This window comes from Quercus robur, chromosome 12 (assembly GCF_932294415.1).
Source record: "Quercus robur chromosome 12, dhQueRobu3.1, whole genome shotgun sequence".
NCBI classification, from domain to species: Eukaryota; Viridiplantae; Streptophyta; class Magnoliopsida; order Fagales; family Fagaceae; genus Quercus; species Quercus robur.
Genome location: NC_065545.1, coordinates 11,849,439 through 11,870,887, shown reverse-complemented (window position 1 = coordinate 11,870,887; position 21,449 = coordinate 11,849,439). Strand labels below are relative to the sequence as shown.

The 21,449-nt window shown below is 36.3% G+C and overlaps 2 protein-coding genes across 4 annotated transcripts; both read right to left on the bottom strand.

Annotated features, from left to right (window-relative positions):
• Positions 1 to 610: 610 nt before the first annotated feature.
• LOC126709941 (uncharacterized) lies at positions 611 to 9,454 on the bottom strand. The gene is made up of 5 exons (XM_050410320.1): positions 9,289 to 9,454; positions 5,695 to 8,077; positions 3,097 to 3,217; positions 1,871 to 1,930; positions 611 to 1,775 (listed from the first exon to the last, which is right to left on the bottom strand). Exons 2-5 carry the CDS (start codon positions 7,947 to 7,949, stop codon positions 729 to 731), a joined length of 3,483 nt encoding a protein of 1,160 aa, XP_050266277.1. The 5' UTR covers positions 7,950 to 8,077; positions 9,289 to 9,454; the 3' UTR covers positions 611 to 728.
• A 2,297-nt stretch (positions 9,455 to 11,751) lies between these two features.
• Positions 11,752 to 21,071, bottom strand: LOC126710636 (E3 ubiquitin-protein ligase At1g63170). 3 transcript variants are annotated; one of them, XM_050411200.1, is made up of 6 exons: positions 20,889 to 21,071; positions 20,240 to 20,277; positions 18,945 to 19,791; positions 16,915 to 17,043; positions 16,479 to 16,770; positions 11,752 to 12,324 (listed from the first exon to the last, which is right to left on the bottom strand). In XM_050411200.1, the coding sequence occupies exons 3-6, from the start codon at positions 19,604 to 19,606 to the stop codon at positions 12,130 to 12,132; spliced, it is 1,278 nt and encodes a 425-aa protein (XP_050267157.1). In that variant the 5' UTR covers positions 19,607 to 19,791; positions 20,240 to 20,277; positions 20,889 to 21,071; the 3' UTR covers positions 11,752 to 12,129. The 3 variants fall into 3 exon arrangements, with proteins under 3 accessions (XP_050267157.1, XP_050267156.1, XP_050267158.1); XM_050411199.1 differs by lacking the exon at positions 20,240 to 20,277; XM_050411201.1 differs by lacking the exon at positions 20,240 to 20,277 and having other exon boundaries at positions 16,915 to 17,040; positions 20,889 to 21,067.
• Positions 21,072 to 21,449: the final 378 nt, after the last annotated feature.

The window sequence follows — 21,449 nt, the reverse complement described above, 5'->3', positions numbered from 1 at the left end:
GATTTAAAGTTGTTGCTTCTTCAATCGGCGGTACTCAAAAGGAAAGCCTTCTCCAGCCGAGAAGACATCTGTTCAAAAACCTTAAACCCAAGTAAATTGACGATAATTCATTGCGAGATGTGGTAGTGATCAACAAAGACTTCGCTCTAGTTAAGTTTAAAAAATAAAAAATAATCAATACAACAAGCCATCAGAGTATGAATGTTACGGGCCACACATCCGACTAAAAATGAAAGAGAACTGGAGGATTATTGGAGAAATTATTTCCCAATGTTGACTAAAGACTATAGAGTATATAATCAGATGAGAATATCCTATATTCCTATGTAAATAAAGGACGCAGAATGGGGCTGGCCTATCTAATGTCAATGCTCCAAATTAAATATAGAAAGTTACAGGTATCAGAATGTCTCACCAACCACACACCCCCCCCCCCCCCCCCCCCGGCGCGTGCGCGCGTCATGAGTCATGACACGCTTAATAAGCAGCGTACCCATTGCGCAACTTAATAAACTACCATTTTGATTATGCATAACGAGGACTAGGCCTTTCTGTGGCAGTGCATTGAGGTAAAAATGGTTTTTGGTTAGCTCCGGAAACAAAAAGAAGCTATAACAACCATGTAAAACCTTTATGGTTACAGAATTTGCACATATGTAAATTAGGGGAAAGAGAAAAAAGAAAAGAACATTTAACTTTACATTAAAAAAAAGAGAAAAGAAAAGATGCTAAAAGCCTCTACTTTTGGGTGCATTTTGTCGCCAGGATAGGCCTTGTTGGCCAACACCTCGTCCATGTGCCCCATAGAACTGCCCTACTACATTGGGTTGACAACCTATATTATTCGGTTGCTGACCATTCCCTTGGACTGGAGGAACCCACCAAGTCCCTTGTGTCGCATTCATTTGAGGTTGTAAAGATTGCAATGACACCATTGACTGTTGAGGATTTGATCCCAACGGCAATGCCTGTTGCTGTTGTTGTTGGTTTACCAAGTGTGGTCGCAGTGTTGGCTGATGAAAGCCTTGAGCTGATTGCTGTTGTTGTTGGTGCTGAGGGGCTTGCGGCTGCCACTCTGGTATGTCATCATCATCATCGTTCCAAGGTTGTATCGCAGCCCCGAACCCTCTATTGTTGTTGTCCTGCCAATTTCCTGAAGGCACACCAGTTTTAGGTTGTCCATATTTGTGTATAAGTTCCCTCATTTGGTCCACAGGTCTAGATGGGGTCTGAGAAAGTGATTGAAATGGGACTGTTCCTGATGATCCCCTAGAGGGATTTTGGGCAAAATTCTGTTGGGACGATGGAACAGAGCCACCACCAGAAAAATTAAACTCAGGAAGATCATCTTCATCCCGGGCGGCACCAGGGCCAAACCCAGGAGGAATATCACCATCATCATCATCATCATCGTCGTCATCATCATGGTGTTTAAAATTGGTGGGGGTTAAGCGACTAGTAGGTTGAGTTGGTTTAGGTGCGAAATTCACATTCATATTTGTTTCTTGCTGTCTCCTAGAAGTGATATTTTGCTTTTTATGTTTCTGGTGTAATGATGAGTTGGATGATATCTTGGAAGTTAACTGAGCCTTTCTCCATACAATAACACCAATTAGGCCATTATCAATATTATTTAGTGCCTCAAAGTGTTCAGACGAGAGGATCTTGCTGAGCATTTCACGTGTTCTTTTATGTGGTGGACAAAAATAAAGTTCCACTCCATTAGCAGGCTCAGCAAAACCCACTCTCTCATCCACAACATAAGAATCTGCCACCTGCAGGAGAGGTATATATATAATTCAGGTAATGCGAATGGTTTGCAAACCAAAGGTGGACAAAACATATAGTAGAGTATAATGACAATTGTTACCTCCTGAATACTTGCATGCTCGCTCTCTAGGGACCCCTCCTTCACAGAAAAATGCATAACCTACAAAAAAATTTTAAAAATATATATATATATTAATAAAAGAGAGAATTCCTTCAATTATAGTGATAACAGAAAATAACTAGAATGAAATTCAGAGTTTGCGCGAGCAGGACTTTCTTTGTATTTTAAAATATCGTCTTCCTAATAACACATGGGATGACCTTTTTGCTTTCCTTTTCTTCCCAACACTTGGGAGTAATCTTTTTGCTTTTAAAGCAAGAGTGCCTTCGGCAATTACATGGTTCAATTGCTAGTTACAGTTTATATACTACGCTCAAAACTGCCTTTCAATTTACTCTTTCATCTTTCACTTACGTCAGGCACGTTGCTCTTCTGACTCTCTTTAAAAGAAACCGTTCAACAAAGTCACATCCACTGGACAATTTTCTTTTTCTTTTTATTTTTATTTTTATTTTATGTGATTGGCATTTTCATCATCAATTGATTAAAGCCAATACTTTAAAATAATGAGGGCACTCCTTTTTATTTGTTCAACCAGCACAAACAGAAACGCGACCCCAGCTGTTTTGGCTAGCCCTGCAGAATGTCTTTTTCTTCTCAAAAGCCTCAAGCAGTATAATTTTATTCAAATGCTTAAATATGTTTATTACTTTCACCAAATAGTCAATGATGCAACCACTTGGGCAAACATGATGGGTTAAAGTAAAAAAAACTCAACATATAATTGAGATAATTAATCCATGGGAAATGCTGAAGGTATTACCAATTTATACTACAAAAGGCTTGCAAACCAATATAGCAATGAATATGATTGGTGCCACATCAATAACATAAAACTATATCTTGATACTAATTTATTGTATGTTTTAAGAATTGAAATATCAATTTGCAAAGGACATTTTATTGTATGTTTTAAAAACCAAAATATCAGTTATAAAGGCTGTGTAGTAAGATTTATAGTAACCTATAGCACCACTCTTAACCCACAGAAAGATTAGTTTTTCTTTTAATTTATAACTTCTCTTACCAAATCTGATACATGATCTCATTGGCCTAAAATTAAGGTCATTAGCATATGAGAAGACCGTATGCTGTGTGAATACCAAAAGAAAGATTAATGAAAACAAGATTGTGGTAAGTGTTTTTTTCCTTTTCCTGAACTTATAGTAGGATACAGTAAGACAATTAAAAGAAACATTAGGTACCATGACAGCACGACTTCGGGACAATGGAAGCTCTTGAAGAAACTTCTCAAATGCATCAAGTCTAACTCTCCCCTTGATCTCAAGTGAACTGAGCCACTCATTTGCAGATGTTTTTTCACCACTGTAACAAGAAAATAAGATCAGCAAGAACCAAAACATAAAGTTTCATAATCTTTTCAGAAAATAGAATTCAATAAATATCACATTATGGAGCCTATCATTTATAAATCATACGTGATTTAAATTATGTAATACCATATTCAGGGCGAACCATGCTGACTAGAATATACTGTCCTGACTAAAACTAAAAGCAAACACAATCATGCATAACATGTCTTTTCAAATCAGATCAACCCACATCCTTTTGGGCTTCTCCTAATCCTTCCACCTTCAACCTGAATCATGCCACCCATCCACACACTGCATTCTAGTCTCTACTGCAAAAGGCCAATTATCAACCTGCAACCTTTTGGCAGATTCCTCTCCTTAGGATCTTTACAACCTTTAACCATGCCACACCACCACATCAGAACTGATGGATTAGTCTTCATTGTACATAACCAAATCATCTTTAACCTACCAGATCCAATAATGCCCCAAGTGGTATGCACAATTATGGCTCTTTTTCTCTATCTAGGGCAAACGTCACATTTGGTCCTTAAAGTTTGCATCAATTTTACCTTTTCAACTTAAAAGAGTTTCAAAAGTAGCAGTGTGGAAATTTGATCCTTTTTTTTTTTTTTTTTTTTTATAAGTAGTGTGAAAATTTGGTCAGTATGCTAGTTTGGTGGCTGATGTTACATCTGATTGGACATAATTAAAATTAAAATTATTTAGGTGGCTTAAAAATTACATGCGAGCAACCCAAGCGGATCAAAGGTGCCACATGGCCACAATGAGACCTCACTATTGCCACAAGACAGTAGTGTTGGCAAAATCTTGCCATGTGACAGCCAGCTCACAGCACATTATTCTTTAACATTTCTAATTTGGAAATCTATTGCCTATTATCCACTCTTCATCCCATTTTTGAGCCTTTTGATCCAAAAGCATCTCCACACAATGCTGTAGCTGACCATGGGTCCACTTACCAGTTACAATATTCTTTTACCCTAATGACCATTATCGCATCAATTGATTCATCCATAATAATTACTTCAAAAAGATGTTGGTAACAACCCTAATGAAAGGTTATTGCATTCTGGCACGTGTAACATTCCATTCCAATGTTGTGCATGTTCTTTTGAAATATTACCTTTCTATATATCATATGACAGATCAAATCTCTCTTGTATGATAAACAGCAACATTCAAAGCCAAATTTCCAAAAATCCAATTGAAGGCAAAACATACATTGTCATGCAAATTAAAACTCTCATCCTATGATCATGTGAGAGGGGAAGGAAGCAGAAGCACAACCAAAATATTCATCCAATAAGGATCACTGCAGAAGATATTAGAAATAAATATATAAAAAAAGAAAGAAGCAATCAAAGTTCATCATTTCTGAATACACCACCTCTACATAAGACGACACAAATTTTTTTTTAAGTGCATTCTTGATTGACATAAAATAACTTCACATTTCTTTGTGAATGCCCCAGAGTAAACCAAAATATATATTTATTCAACTTCAAACCAACCAGGCAACAAGATGCGTAGAATAAAATGTAGTAGCTTTATGAAATTATCCACCAAAAAAAAAAAAAAACAACAAAAACAAATACATAGAGTAATACCAACTTGTATACTATGAATAAGTACAAATTGGAATCAACAAGCTCTGATACATATTGGGCATTAAGGTAGTGGACTAGCAGCTAAATGAGATATTTAATGACCATCAAAAGCACAAACCTACATGCAGTTTTGACACAATACATAAACCTGTTATAGATACACAGTGCATATTTCAAAACTCAAGACACACACCATACAGTGTATATATATATATATAGGGTTGGGACACCTAATGAAACTTTTATCAATATTACACCACTCATTAACTTTATATTGGGTGTGTTATTTTATAAATCCACCGTTGGATTAAATTGTTTCCGTACACCCTACATGCATGCAAAACATCAAGACAATCAGAGATTAACAACTATGCCACTATAAAATGTTAAAATTCAAAAAAAAGAATTTAACTTAAAAAATTATATACAAAAAATGAGTTCATAAATCAAAAGGTAAATAACATCTTATTGAAAAGAAATTTGGCATGGGTGTTAAGAACATAGAAAACATGTGATCTAACAATGGATTCTCAAAATATTAATCCAACGAAAATTTATTAGGTCGTGTAATATTAGGTAAGAGTTACAATGGGTATAACATTTACCTAACCCAGACATATGTGCATAATATAATATAATAAATATATATATGTATATATATCATAAGAATTGCATCAAGCACATATAAGGTGTAGATGAAACATTTGTTGCAGGCATGCAGCACATAATCCAAAACTAAATCAAAGAACATGAAACTGAAGAAAAAATGTGGTAGGTGTCTTCCAGTTTAAAAATAAATAACTACACAACCATCTATAGCATGGAACTGAAAATATCACTCTTACGAGACTATACACACCTTTTGAAGACGCCAATTACAGAGGGCATGACTGATGTGTTCAGCTGAAGTACACCTTCCCATACATGGTCAGGCTTGGATACGACAGCAGGAGGTACAATTTCTGATTTTGCATGGCTGTCACTCAATTTCAAATGAGAATAGCTTTCACTAGATTTCACTTCAGCGTGGCTAGCTTTGGAACTCTCATCAATGTGACTATCACTGGGTTTAACTACGGCCTGACCATCATTAAGTCTCCCATTGGTCTGACCACCACTAGGTTTCATGTCAGCATGACCATCACTGTATTTGACACCAGCATCATCTTCATTGGATTGCTCAACAGCATCATCACCTTTTTCGGGTTCAGCTTTCGTAATATCAACATCTTTTGAAGTTAGCTCAGACAACTTCGACTCAGAGCCAATCTCGGGGTCATCCTTGTCTGAAATTGGGGACATTTTTCCAGCATCGACTGGTAGAATTTCAAATGGTGGCTCTGAATCAAGAGATTCCATAAACTCATCAAGAGACACAATAGGAGGAAGAAAATCTGCATCCTTCAATACGTCATCCACCATGAGCCCCTGCATTAAATCATTACCCTCATTCGAAGAAATAGTAAGTGTACATGCAGTATCCTGGTCTTCTATATTACTCTTTCCCACAGAACTATCCACTTCATCATTGGCTCCATCAGGTTTAGAAAGGTTAGGGGCTTCCATCTCCTTGGTTTTTGATTCCGTTAGAGAAGGTGAACTAGGCTCAACAGAAACCTCTGTTGGAACAGTATCATTTTCTTCAACTTCTACTTGAAACTCACCCTTGTGTGTTTTCCTCACCAAACGTCTAATATCAACATCTGCATCAGGCAAGACTACCATCTGCGCAAGCTCCTCTGCCTTTGCCATCCGCCATTGGGAAAGCTCCTTAGAAGCAAGTTCCTCTGCAGTCATCGAACAAAGCCGTTCTGGGGTAATTTCTCCAGACAAGACTCTTTCGCTCAATTCAGGATTATTACGATCTTTCAAGTTGAACAGAAGAGACCTCCCCTTTTCTTTGTACTTCTTATTCACACCGCCAAATAATTTGAAGAGTTCTTCTTCAATTTTAAATGCCAGTATCTGTGGAGTTAGATAAGTTTCTTCTTTTTTATCCCTACCCAGTTCATCATTCTCCAAATTTTTCTCTTCAGCAGTATGACTCTCCCTCTTTTCTGCCACTTCCATATCGGAATCCAATACCCAGGAAAGTCCATTCCCCTGCAAAAGTTCATCTTTGACAAAGAATTCATCACTAAAAGAAACATCTTGACCAGAAAAAACATATCTTGATTTGGTCTCTTTCCCATCAGCTTTCATGGTCTGTATTTCAGATACACTTTTGCCATTATTGTTTTTGTGTGCAGACCAATCTTCATGGGAGAGTGGCATCACTTTAGGCTCTTCAGATACAAGTTCAAGTGCATCAGTAGCACCAAAAACTGATTCAGCAGGTTGAGAATTCTCCCGCCTCAGCCCGGAAGCACTTGTGGAGTCACTCTGAGAGTTCTTTCCTGGACTCGAGGATTTGCCTTTCTGCTCAGAAACCAGTTCCAGTGCAGCAGCCAATGATTCCCTCATCTTGGACCTCACAGACTCGAAAGACTCAGTTTGAGCCCTGGGAGATGGTTGCAGCACTGCAGTTTGATTTTTTGGCACTGAAGACCGCTGTGAACCAGATTTACCGGATACCACTTTCTTATTTGGCGTTGGCAAATGCTGTGATCCAGGAGTGGTGGGCGTGGTGGGTGTGGTGGGCATGGATTGCATCTGTACAGATCTTTTTATTGGTCCAGATACTTGCTGCAACCAAGGTCTATGTTCCGGTTGTGCTAACCGCTTGTTAGGGGTTGATAACTGCTGTGCAGCACTATTATTGTAAAGATCCAGTGGTGCCTTTCGCTTACTTGGTGCAGACAAGTGCTGGTATGCTGCATTGTTCAGCATGGTTTCAACAGGTCCCAGACTATTGGACTTTGTTTCAATATCTACCGTCTGTGTGCTTGACATTGATACCCTCTGCAACGCAGGATTACTAGACAAGGGATCCACTAGCCCCACCTGTGTGTTTAATATAAAATGCTGATGAGATGCAGGACTATTTGATACAGATCCCATCAGTCCGATTTGCATGTCTTGTACTGATGGGTCCACTTTGCCCAGGGTGGGTTCCAATTGACCCATTTGCATGCTTGGTATTGGCAAGTGTTGTGATACAAACCTGTTGGACATGCTAGACTAGCAATGAATAACTTAAAATATAAGCGCTACAAATCTTCAAATAGTTTCCCTGTCTAAAACAGTTCAAACAATGTTCCTAAGGATGTACATCCAGGTAAGCCTTGAAACAGAGACAAAACCTGCATTCAAAATAAATGATAATAAGCCAAGGATCCTTAAACAAAACAAACTAAAAAAAGAACTGGCAAAATTAAACATGCACAAGACATGGATAACTACAAACTCACAGCTTCAAAAACTCATAAAAAATCAACAATCACACGACCAACCAATGCGTTAAAAACTGGAATAGCTGAAATTTATCAAAAGGACACTTGTGTTGGTGATTGTGTTCAAGTTTAACATATTCATGCAGTCAAACGCTAAAGTCTATGAACTTCATAGATCTTTTTAGCATGACCATATTACTAAACTACTTAAAACAGTTCTTTGTAAGAAAAATAAAAAAGCTGTAATCATGACTGACTGTCACCACGTCTGTAAGAAAATTTCAATCCATAACAATCAATTAAGCCTGGGAGGCATTTTTTTGGTGAAATATATAGTTCATACAGTGAAAAATGCAACAGAAATCAAAAGAGACAGATGCATATGAAACTGAGTATTAAAAATCTGGATTTTTTTTTACTGGGGATGTTTTAGAATTTTTCCCTTGAGAGACTCATGGCGAGATAAATTTACATACCCCCAACCAAAAAATAATGCAAATTTCAATTTGCTTTTCCTTTGTTTACACATACTTAGAAGCACATGTGGGCAATCTAATCAATCTACATCCAAAACCCTAATTACATAACAATCAGAACAGTATCAGCACAAAACCAGCAGACCCAAATTCAAACTCTATTTATTTGCTTTCAAACACAACTTTTTTTAACATTAATATCGGTTCTTTATTATCAAATAACATCAATTTTACTTCCAAAAAAAAACCCTAATCTTAGAAATCACACTCGAGTAAAACCTAATTCATAACACAATTAGTCCAACTCAGCAGTAACAGAAAACAAAAAATAATAATAATAATAAAAACACACAAATATCGGTCTTTTCAAACGCAAATTTCAATCAATTTACTAACACAGAACCCTAATTCAGACGAACCCAAAAAAAAAAAATCACCACTGGACGAGCAAAAAACCCCACTGCAAATGTTATCGATTCACATAAAATAATAAATAGGAAACACTAACCCTATGGGTAAAGAAAAATCAAGAATCAAACAAAAGCTGTATATGAATATATAGTAAATACTGAATTAAAAAAAAAAAACGAGTCCTAGTGGTTTGATACAAAGGTTGGGTTAGGGTTTGATAATGATGGGGAGTACCTGGTGATAGGGTTTGTTGGAGAATCAGAGAGCCGAGAACGCAGTCAGAGAGCTGAGATGTGTGTGTGTCTGAGAGAGAGAGAGAGAGAGAGAGATTGGTTATTGTGACCGGTGCTGTGAGGATTAGAAACCCTAGAAATGTGAAAGGATAAACACCGTTTTATATATAGAGAGCTCCAAATGCTGAGCGATTCTCTAGAGCCTGCCGTTACACGTGTGGTCACGTACTCGTGTCGTCCTATGTGGACATAGACCCCGCTATTATTGGTTTGTTTTGAGCCATTACATAACTTTCAAGACCCTTTTTTTTTTCTTTTTAATAAAGTGAATGTATATATTTTTTTCCAACTCATACATGGTTTATAATTTTTTTTTTTTTTTTTTGTGTTTGGTAGTATTAAAGAGTAAAAAATTAATCAAAGGAAAATTATCTTTTAACTTCCTTTATTTAACTTAGCATGAGATGGAGTTATTTTAGATTAAATTTTTCTGGAAAACAATTTTATCTCGCGCAAAACTAAATAAAGGAAATTAAGAGATAATTTTCCAACTCATTTTAAAGTCTAGGAAAATGAGATAATTTTCTATAAAATATATATTAGAAAATAATTCATTTTCAATAATAATGTCAAAAAAACCAAACTAGTTTGGAAATAAATTGTTTTTTTCTTTTTTCAATAAGTTTAACACAGCAAATTTAATAATATTTTTCACAAATGTTGGCATAGTAGTTTGTAATTAGTGTACAATTGAAATAATTTCACTAGTGGCTTCATGTAAACGTTGTTGTGTTTTTAGCATATTATTCACACCCAAAGCATGTTACTAGCATGTTGTTAAAAGCATAAGAGAAGCAAACACATGAATTCAAGAATGATAAAAAATGTGGATTTCTTGCAGAGACTACAATGACTAAGGCTATATATGTAGGTTCCTCAAGATGCATACACATGATCAAGCCTATATATGGGCCCTTGAGGCAAAAACCTTACAAATCTACCAATTCTATCATAAACGTGCTTCCAACCTATAAAACCTAAGTCTAGAAAGCAACTAAACTAATTTACCAAAAAAAAGCAACTAAACTATAAAACTATCAAACTAAACTAGGAAAACTTAAAACAAAGCAAACATTGGAAGGAATAGAAAAAGAAAGCTTCCTCTAAACAATAACCAAAATCATGGAGTTTGACTAGCTAACCTACTATCACTATGGGCATTGGCCAAGAAAAAAAGACTAGAACTCAAATGAATATTTCACAAAAACATTTTGATTGTGATTTTCATGAGTATTTCACTTAATGCATACTTGTGTTTTGAAAAGGGGTCGTTGGCGCTTTTTATAATCCAAAATTTAAGTACAAAACCTCTTCTTAGTGATGTAAGATCAGTTTTGCATCAAAATTTTGAGAGAAAAAAATCTTATAAACAGTTTCACCAACATCTCCTTGTGCACATATGCATAGGTTTTCTTGAAATACTGAGTTTTTGAGCCTTTTTTGGCTAAGACCTCTCAATTATAAAACATAGGGTGTTTATAAGCAGATTTCAAAATTTTAGCAGCCTAAAAAAGAGGAACACATTTCTTGTGTTCCTTATGCTAATGCAAATTGTAGCATGGTGTATGCTATGATTTGCACTTGTCCAAATATTTCACATATTGTTAGTTTGGTTAATAGATATATGGCTAAACCTAAAAAAGAACACTGAAAAATTAATAAACAGATTCTTGATATATAATAAAACTTCTAATGATAGAAGCAATGTTGTTGGATTTGTAGATTATGATTATATTAGAATGGGGTCTTCAACGGATCGTGTTTTCACACTATCTGATCATGTTATCAATCAAAAAGCGATGTTATAATCGATGGTTGCTTTGTCTACTATGGAGATAGGATATAAGATCGCAATAAAGGCAACAAATTTGGTTGAAAAGTTTGGTTGGCAATCTTGTTTGTTTGTTTTTTTTTTTTTTTTTTTTTTTTTTTTTTTAAATGGGTTATTGTGTTTTAGGAAGCCAGACATTTGGCTTAGCTAAATGTAGTTATTCGCACCACGTAGAAACTTGCCCTTGAGTCAAATCCAATCCAACTTGAATATCTTCATCCTACACCTCCATGTTCAATCGTGTTCCCAAATCCCAACAACTACTAATCCCTCCACTACTAACCATAGCACCGGTTTGCTTAAGTTGGTAGTAACATATTTTTGTAATTATTTGATGTTTTACCATATGCTTAAACAATAAATAAATAAACAAAACAAAACAAAACAAAACACCTTATCACATTACAAATTTGGACATCAAAGATGATATGTACTCAAAGTGGGACAGAATAACAATTTTATTTTATTTTTTAATATATCCATTTCAAATAGAAAAGATCCTAATATGACTATAATAATTTTCAACCAGGTTAAGCATTGATCGAAATTTGTCTTAGGACGAAAAAAGGGAAATTTATAGGAAAATAAATATATAAGCAGGAAACAATCTATTACCATCTTGCGACAAGTCTGTTCTACACATCCCTATCATAATTACATAATATCATTTTCATTTTTACTGAGAGATAAAAGTGCTCCTTATGGCTACTGCTTGATGCTGTAAAGCAGAGGCTGCCAGAGGTAATTTCCATTATCTAGCAAAAGCTACATCTCATCCAAAACGGGGTCTGGGAAAAACCAAGCTGAAAGAATAAAATGGGGAATTTGGCCATTCATCCATCCATCCATCTGGAAGTGCATAAAGCAGCAGTTCATATGGATATTAGTCTCATCGGTCAAATTATATAGCCTTTCAGATCATCGCTCACCAAGCCATTCCCTATCCTGATTTCAACCCCGATTTTGGCTGCCATTAGCCCCAGAGAGTGAACCCAAAAGGCTCCCACCCACCTCACTCTTGCAAAGGGGACATAACGCATTGATCCTCAACCACTTGTCGACACACTCTTTGTGGAAAAAATGGGAACATGGCAACTCTCTTAGCTCATCATTGTTTGCATATTTTCCCAAGCAGATGCAACAAACCTGCAGAGAATTTATAAATAATTAATATAACAGGAAGATAAACAAGAAAAACACCACCTCCACCAGCCATTTATATATGCAGCCATATAACAAGAACAATAAGGTGCAATCAACCATTTTTATTGCACATTTGCATGCGTTTTACTGATCTTTTTGTTGGCTAAAAGTACTGTGAAAAGGAGGGAGAAAAGCCCTTTTTTTGGTATGGGACCTGTCAAAATAAGTTAAAAAAATGCCTAAATTGCTGTTTTTTTTTTTTTTTTTTTGGTTCTTCATACTTGCCAAACTCACTCAGATGTGTAATGGACAATCATGTGCTGATTACAGTAACTGGTAACAATAGCAAATTGTGATGCAATGATTTAAATATTTGAGTAATCTATTCAATAGCATTAAACAGGTTGAATATTAGCATTCCAACTTACAAAACAGAGGAGAAAAGCATCTGACCATCAGATGCTGGTCATAGTCAATTTTTACCTACTGGTCAACCTTCACAACATTCAAGATTGGCTCTCTCGATCTAATACTATACAAAGAGTCCAATAGATTCAAAATTCCATATCCTTAGTATCATTTAACCACTTTTGACAAGGGAATTGACCTGGCTAAATAGAAGACCATAACATGCAACTCAGGCCACAATCAGCAACAATAACAAAATATTAGTCCGAAACTTTTGGGGCTGCATATGGATCATCAACAAACAAATCGAGGTTACCCATATGTATTCTTTTTTGTAGAGGTCGGGTCTTGGTGCAACGCAAATGCTTCCTCCAAAAAAGACATGTCCGCGTTTGTCATTCAAGCTCGAGAATCAGTCTTTCCAAAAAAATTGGGGATAAAGCTGCCTACCAATCACATCTCCCAAACCCCACAAAAGTGAGATCTTTGTTCACTAGATAGGTGTATTCTTTTTTTTTTTTTTTTGATAGGTGAGAAAAATTATATTCAAGAAAACTGCTAGATGCAAAAAAGCATCAGCATATCAAAAGTACAAAAAAGAAGGGAAAGCAAAAAAAAAACAAAAAAAAAAACCAACAACAACATAAATTACAAAGAAAGAGAGCTAAGGAAAAGAGGAAGAGAGATACTAGATGTGAGTCTCCAAGCCCTAACCCAATCAAAAAGGGAACCAAAAAAGAGAGCAAGCATTTGGTCCCCGGATCTATCCAAATCCTCAAACGTTTGCCGATTGCATTCCCTCCAAATACACCACATCAAACACAACGGAACTAAGTTCCAGAGGTAAGAAGAATGCTTCCCCAACCAATTCCACCAACTAAATAGAAAATCTAACACCGTATATGAGGGAACCCATGAAATCCCAAAAATCCTAAAGGCAAAGCACCATAGCCGATGAGCCTTTCCACAATGTAACAACAAATGATCCACTATCTCACCACAACAACGACACATAATGCACCAGTCGACGAAGTCAAAACCCCTAAGCCACAGGTTATCTCCCGTAAGAATCCTATCCTATACAGCTGTCCAAACAAAGAAAGAGACACGACGAGGTGCCTTAACCTTCCAAATGCCTTTCCAAAGAAAAACAACAGAAGAACCATATAACTTATGATAATATGAATGGATAGTAAAATCCTTGTTTTTTGTCAACTTCCATTTCAAACGATCACCATCAGTCCCTGAAGGTAAATTGGATGCCAAGAGACGTAGGAACTCGTCCACCACATCTGCCTCCCAATCATTAGGACCTCAATTGAAGCGAACATCCCAAATTCTCCTATCCTTTGCCCCTTGACATATCAAAGATGACTCTACGAACGCCTCTCTGTTCATAGCAAAATTGTACAAGACTGGAAAAGCCAAATTGAGAGGAAGATCTCCACACCACTTGTCTTTCCATAATTTCACTCTATCCCCCACTCCAACCTTATACTGGACATTTTTGTTAAAAACTTCCTAGCCCATCTGAATACTTCTTCACAAACCACAACCATGGCCACCCCTTCCCAACTTAGAGGTCCCCCCCCCCCCCCACCCCCCAATCTTCCCCAAATTTCAAAGCTACCACCCTCCTCCAAAGTCTATTTTCCTCGACCTCAAAACGCCAAAGCCACTTTCCTAGTAATGCTTTATTGAAAGTGGCCAATTTCCTAATACCCAAGCCTCCTTTAGCCATAGGCATGCACACCTTATCCCAACCCAATAAATGTGTCTTAGGGTCTCCCCACAGGAAGTCCCTTTGCAGCTTCTCAATTTTGTTTGTCATATGAGTAGGGATGGTGAATAGAGATAAAAAATAAGTGGGGAGGCTAGATAGTGTGCTTTTAAGCAATGTCAGCCTATCACCTTTCGATAAATACAATTTCTTCCACCCTGCTAGCTTCCGTTCAATTTTTTCCAAAATAGGGTTCCAAATAGAGGGGGACTTATGGGACGCCCCCAGTGGCATACCAAGATAAGTCACTGGCAAGGCCCCAACCCTACAACCCAAAATCTCTACCAAAGCATGCACATTATTTACCTCCCCTATAGACACCATTTTGCTTTTAGCTACATTAACCTTCAGGCTAGTCACAGCCTGGAAACAAAGTAGCAGCAGTTGAACATGAAGGACTTGCTCCACCTCTGCATCACAAAACAAGATGGTATCATCCGCAAATAGCAGATGTGAAACACATTCCCCTCTATCCCTCCTACCATCCGCCCCAAAGCCACTAAGTAAACCTGCCCCCTCCATTCTCTTCACCATCCTATTAAACACCTCCATCATAACTAAAAAAAGTAAGGGAGACAATGGATCCTCTTGTCTCAAACCTCTAGAGCTATCAAAGAAGTCAGCTGGGGACCCATTGACCAACACAGAAAACTGCACTGTAGAGATACAAGTTCGAATCCAGCTACACCATTTCTCCCCAAAGCCCATCTTCTTCAACAACTTCAGAAGTGCCTCCCAATTCACATTATCATAAGCTTTCTCAATATCTAACTTACAAATCACCCCCAGAATCTTACTCTTTGTTCTGCTATCAACACAATCATTGGCAATGAGAACTGAATCGAGGATCTGCCTACCTCCCATGAAACTATTCTGAGATTCAGATATCAGTTGATCTAACACCACTTTCAATCTATTTGCCAAAACCTTGGCCAAAATTTTATATAATCTCCCCACCAAACTGATAGGTCTGAAATCACGAATGTTGGAGGCATCATTTTTCTTAGGGATCAAAGCTATAAAGGTAGCATTAAGAGATTTCTCAAACTTACAGTGTTGATAGAACTCTTCAAAGATTGCTAAAACATCTCTTTCGACTACTCTCCAGCAATGATGGAAAAAGGCAATAGAAAAGCCATCTGGACCTGGAGCTTTATCCCCTTCCATATCTCTGACCACTGATAGAATCTCATCCTTCTCAAAACTCCTCTCCAACCAGCCCCTCTCCACCTCCCCTATTTGATCAAACTCCAGTCCTTTCACAAAAGGTCTCTACTCCTCAGACTCCTGATATAGGGTTTTATAAAATTGAACTACCTGAGCAGCCACTTCCGCTTCTTCCTCATAAGATAGGTGTATTCTTTTTTATCATTCTATCATATCTAAAATATTGATTATCAATCACGAGCAAGTACATCAGCATATTTCCAGCTATATTACTAATTGTGATAACAAATGTCCCTCAACCATTTAAACCTTTCACACATTCATTATGCAGCGGAAAACACTCCATATCCCTAAGTCATATAAGATGCTATGCAAGACTGGTCCTTGGAACCACCAAGCACAGAAGCACCATTATGCAAATACAATGAAACTCTAGGTATAAGCCTTTAATTTATTTAATTTTTGTTGGCTAACACATACATCCGATGGGCTTGAACACATGACTTCACCCTCTAGTCTACCTTGCTCTTACAAGCGCAGGAGATGACATTTAAGCTAGAACTCATTGGCATGAGCCTTTCACTTCATTAGATCTAAATCACATGATATGGATCACTATGTGGAAGGCATTGCTGATCTTCACCAAAATGTTAACAGGAATAGCAATTATAGTTCCACTTTCATTTAGGAGAAAAAGAAAAAGTCTTCTAACAATGATGAGGTGTGTTGTGATATTGTAACTGAAACAAAGAAACACAGGAGGCTTACAATGGAGGCCAAGAAGAAAATTAGAAAGACTTACAGCATCTTCCCCAGAGATCACGCGCTCCTTTTCAGTTCCTGCAGCCACAACTCCACCTTCATTGACACCTGAGTTGCTTTCTCTATCATTACCACTTCTACTTTTCTTCAACTTGAACTTGTATGTTGGAAGAGAATCAATGGATTCAGTGGTGGCACCTCTAGTCTGTCCCAGATCCTCTCTAAACCCAAGGACGGAAATTATACAAGGCAGACAACAGCAGATTGTAGCACATAAAATGAAGGGCATAGCATATCCAATACAGCTGAAGGTAAGAAACACTATACATAACCTGTAAAACAAAAAGATGCAGAAATGGGAAGTGCTCTCACAAAAGCATAAATGGGAAGAACTCTTACAAAAGACAGAAATGGGATGTGCCCTAAAATAAAGCAGAGACAAAAAGGCTCAAAAGTAATAGATGTCAGAGTGATACCTGTACAAATTAGGAGCCCCGTCAGCAGATGAGTGACCTCCAAAGATCCATACATTGCCAACCACAAACCAAACCGCAAAGAAGCAATCCAAGGCCATTTTAAAGTATTCCACTAGTACCTTGATCCTGCTAAACAAAAATGAGCTTATTTAAAAAGAAAAGAAAAAATCCAATATTGACTCTCCTACCAAAGTTGGGCACGCTTAGTACATAGGAATAAACACTGTAATGGAATAGCTATTCCTAAGGAATAACTATTTTGTTGTTTGGTTATGTTTTGCTTGCAGGTTATAGCTATTCCTTAAAAATAGTTACTCTTTCAAATGAGAAACAATTATTTCTTAAAAAAAGGTCTATGATAATTATTCCTTAACCTACAATTAAAAAAATAAATCCTAAAAGCCCCACTGTTTGTTGTTGCTCACCCAAAGAAAGAAAAATTCTCCGCTTTCCTTGGGTCCTCAAGTACTCTCTCTCTCTCTCTCTCATGTTATTGATATCTAGTATACCCCTTAACACAATCTTAATTATTGAGAACTTTTTGTAAAAGGCAAACATAAAGAGCTCAACAACTTTTTTTAATGATCAAATCCTTAAATTACATTATATTAAATATATAGTCAATATTCAAACAAATGCCTAAAAGATAAGACACAAAAGAATATTGAGTTTAAATTATTAAGGAAATATATGATCAAAAGATACAATTATGAAATAAGAAATTATATTATTGAGAATGTTAGCACAAATATAAGAAATAATTCATTTGAAGAAAAATATTATGAAAAAGTCAAAAAATTGAAATGAAAATAATTTAAACCATTTTGAAATTTTATATTAAAAAAAAATCATGGAAGATTTTGTATTTGTTAATTTCTTTCCTTAATATAGCAATTTTTTTCACAAAACAAAAATGCAAAACAATTAAAATTCATTTTAAAAATCATACAAATAAGTGATTTGGAGTATATGAAAAAATCAAGATGGTTTTAAGAAACCATCTGGGTTAAACAAGTTACAAGTAACCCATCTGTTTAACGGTCTGATTAATGACTCGAATTGGCCTAGGTAATGGTTCATCAATTTAACAGGTCTGAAGGGTCTGGGTTAAATAACTATGAAACTATGCTTTCAGGAAATATTAAATTAAAAAAAAAAAAAAAACACAGAAAGAGTGAAGTCTTATAAAAGTGTGCCATTTGGCTGTACATGAGTAGGAACGCAACTTTTCAAAGAACAACTCTGAGGGACCACATACAAACACTTGAATAACTAAAATTCCAAAAAGATCCTGGGCCACTGCCTGTATTTTTTAACACCGACATTAAGAACTGAGGGATTCTAAGTTCTAGGCAGCACGGGCTCCTAACATTCAGAAATCTATTAGATTAGCCCTTAGCCAATGGCCAATGCACTGAATTGTTTCTGTGCTGTCTCTTTAACTGGATATCAACAAGGCTAAAAGTGCAGATAAGGGACTAATTAAAATACATCCAATGTTCTTTAGAAAATGGCCACGCAAAAGATACTGTGGTTTTCTAATGAAATTCTATTTACTTAGTGTCTCCACTAGTGACTGAATTCTCATGACATCACAAGATGACCAACTAACTCGATTTTGACAGCCCAAAAAGGTGTGCACTTCTCAAACTCACAGAACTCACTCAGAAAAAAAAAGGGAGGGGGGGTGTGGAACTGAAAGACTTCATATGCATGTTACATGTGATATAAAATTTTCCAAATCCACCACATAATCATCATATCTTCTGAAACATCAGTATTGCATTCATAGCCAAAACTGTGGCCACAATCCTTCAAAGAACCTGGCATCTACTACACCAGCCAACGCATAGCAGTAAGTGTTGCATAAACTTGGGTCAATCTTTGAACTAAGGTGTCTGAAATGGCAAAAATCACTCATGCAATTTAATGCTTCATCACAAATGGTAGAGTACATTTGTCCTACAAGGAAAACATGTGCAAAAAAATCCAAGCGTAATCAGCTTAAAGCAACAATTACAAACCCATACCTTGCACTCAATATGCCTGAATGTTGATTGCTTCCAGGGGATCCAACAGCAGACTGAAGATTTTCTCCTTCTGCATTCCTAGTAACAGACAGAGAAAATGGCCCTGCAGGAACATTAATCTGAGAAGAAGCCTGACGGGCTTGAGACGAATCTTGCTCTGAAGCCTGGTTACGATGACGATAGCGCCAATAAAGAAGTGGGAGGGTGGCAACACATCCAGATGCATATCCGACAATCCATGCAAACAATGGTGCATGTGGATGCTCATTCCTTGACACAGACAAAACAACAACAGATGCAACAATCTGGCTCACAGTGAGAACTAGTTCAATAGATATCCATAACCCAGAATTCAAAGGACTCCTACGCCGACGGGCTTCCCCTCTCCTTATGAATGAGGAATTCCTAGAATTTGATCCATTCGTGGAAGAAATTGTGGGTTGAGAAATGGGAGCTCTCACGATACTTGAAGGTCTGTCTTCAAGTTGTGATGCATTTATGGTATTAGAATGTCTATCATGAGGCAAGCTAGATGGGGAAGCATTATCACTCCCAGTTATGTCAATAATGTGCTCACTACTATCCGTGTGTTCTGGTCGCTCCATCAATAATGGACAAGTATCAGTTCCTTCACAATGTAGTTCCGTTGAGGGAACACCCATCTAAGTCCACCAACCCAGTAAGGAATAAGGAAAACATAGACTTGTATAACAAGTATACTGTGTTTACATCCCAGTCCCAACTTTGCTGAAACAAATGTTATCTTTTCCTAAAGACTCGTCAACTTGTAATGAACAACTTAAATTACTCGGCACCACTAGATGTGAGGAAATTAGCAATTTCCACTCTGTTCAAAAGCAAAGTAACTGAATCAGACTTGTTTTTACCATTGCAGAACAAACAAGAAATGGAATATAGGGGTTTTCATTGCTTTAACATGCAAAAACAAAACCTCAACACAAGTGGGAGTCATGTTACAACTCTTGGATGAGATTAGTTATTAATTTTGGAAAACAAAAAACAAAAAACAAAAACAAAAATGAAAGCTGAAATTTGAGTCTCATTCTTTCCCTCTGATTTATTAACATCCAACTAGATGCAAGTCAGTACAAACAAACCACCTTTCTCTGATTTGAGTAAAACCAAAAGAGGTAAGATGCAGTTTAATCAGGGAAAAAAAAAGGACTTAATTTACATGCATTGATTTATAATCACCATTTCACTGGCCACCACAGTAAACTTTATAGGATCACCAAACCTATACCATATAAAGTTAACGAGACAAAAAAAAATACCTCAAACCACAAAGTATAAAACTATAAGCTCATCCAACCTATAAAACATAATAAAAATGAGTTAAAAAAACAATCTTCCTCAAACAACAGAATAGAAATGAACATAACCCTCCATTACTTTGTAGAGAAATTTAAACATAACAAAAAATTCAAAGTGTAAAAATAAAAATAAAATGAAAACTCTAAATTTCTAATTTCTCCAACAAAAACAACCAAACCTTAGTCCTAAAATTTGGACACGTATTCTTTTCCGCCATTTTATTATATCCTAAGTTCTAATTTCTTAATTTTTCTCCCAAAATAGTAATATTAAGAACTGTTAAGATTACAAAGCATTAAAATTCCAAAAATAAAATAAAATAAAATCTGTTCTAAGTGGAATTTTCCTTTTTTTCCATTCAATCAATAATGTTAAGACAATGAAAGCAACATATTCAAGATTTTAACCAAAAAAAAAAATTCAAAATCAAAATAAAACCCTAGAATATGAACGTTGACTAATCATCAAGAATCAAGAACAATGAAATCTAACAATAGAAAATGGAAACCCACCCACCACAACAATCATCCAATTTTTGAAGCAGTAAATTATCAAACAAACATTAGACATGAAAATACAGATACGAAAGAAGCTCAAGAGAGGTCATACAGTAGCAGATGGGAAAAACAAGGGAGGTAGGCGATGAAGATGAAACGGTGTCGTCTTGATTGGGTTTGGGGTTGGCTTTTTCGCTCTTTATATAAATCGGTATCTGTGTGCCGCGTGTGCGTCTGTTCTTTGTCACCTTGTTTTTTTTTTTTGTTGGGATTTGGGATTTTTTTTTTTTTTTTTTTTTAAAGAGAGGGGGAGAGAGAGAGGGAAATAGTAGTAAGAAATAACGTCAGCTTTTGGAACTCCGTTGCTTGATAGCGTCGCCTGAGAATATATCAATATATATATATATATATATATGTGCAAGTAAATGTACTAATGTGTTATGTGTGATACCCATTCTTTTCTTTCTTTTGGGCTTTAAGCTAGTGCGGGGACCAAAACCCAAAAAAATATAATTAAATAAATATAAAAAACAAGGAAGATAATTTGCACAATCAATGTAGTTGTTTAGAATTTTTTTTTTTTTTTTTAAGGTAAAAAAAATAAGAGTGAATTGTTTTAGAACTTATACCTTAGCTTCCTTTTGTCAAATTCCACCTAACAATTCCAACATAT

Coding starts and splice junctions, on each gene's coding strand:
- LOC126709941 (XM_050410320.1), bottom strand. CDS start 7,949: ATGTCCAACAGGTTTGTATCACAACACTTGCCAATACCAAGCATGCAA. Junction 1,931..3,096: donor CCCGAAGTCGTGCTGTCATG/GTACCTAATGTT, acceptor ATTTTTTTGTAG/GTTATGCATTTTTCTGTGAA. Junction 1,776..1,870: donor AGCATGCAAGTATTCAGGAG/GTAACAATTGTC, acceptor CCTCTCCTGCAG/GTGGCAGATTCTTATGTTGT.
- LOC126710636 (XM_050411200.1), bottom strand. CDS start 19,606: ATGGGTGTTCCCTCAACGGAACTACATTGTGAAGGAACTGATACTTGT. Junction 17,044..18,944: donor TCAGGCATATTGAGTGCAAG/GTATGGGTTTGT, acceptor ATTTTTGTTTAG/CAGGATCAAGGTACTAGTGG. Junction 16,771..16,914: donor GGGGCTCCTAATTTGTACAG/GTATCACTCTGA, acceptor TTTGTTTTACAG/GTTATGTATAGTGTTTCTTA.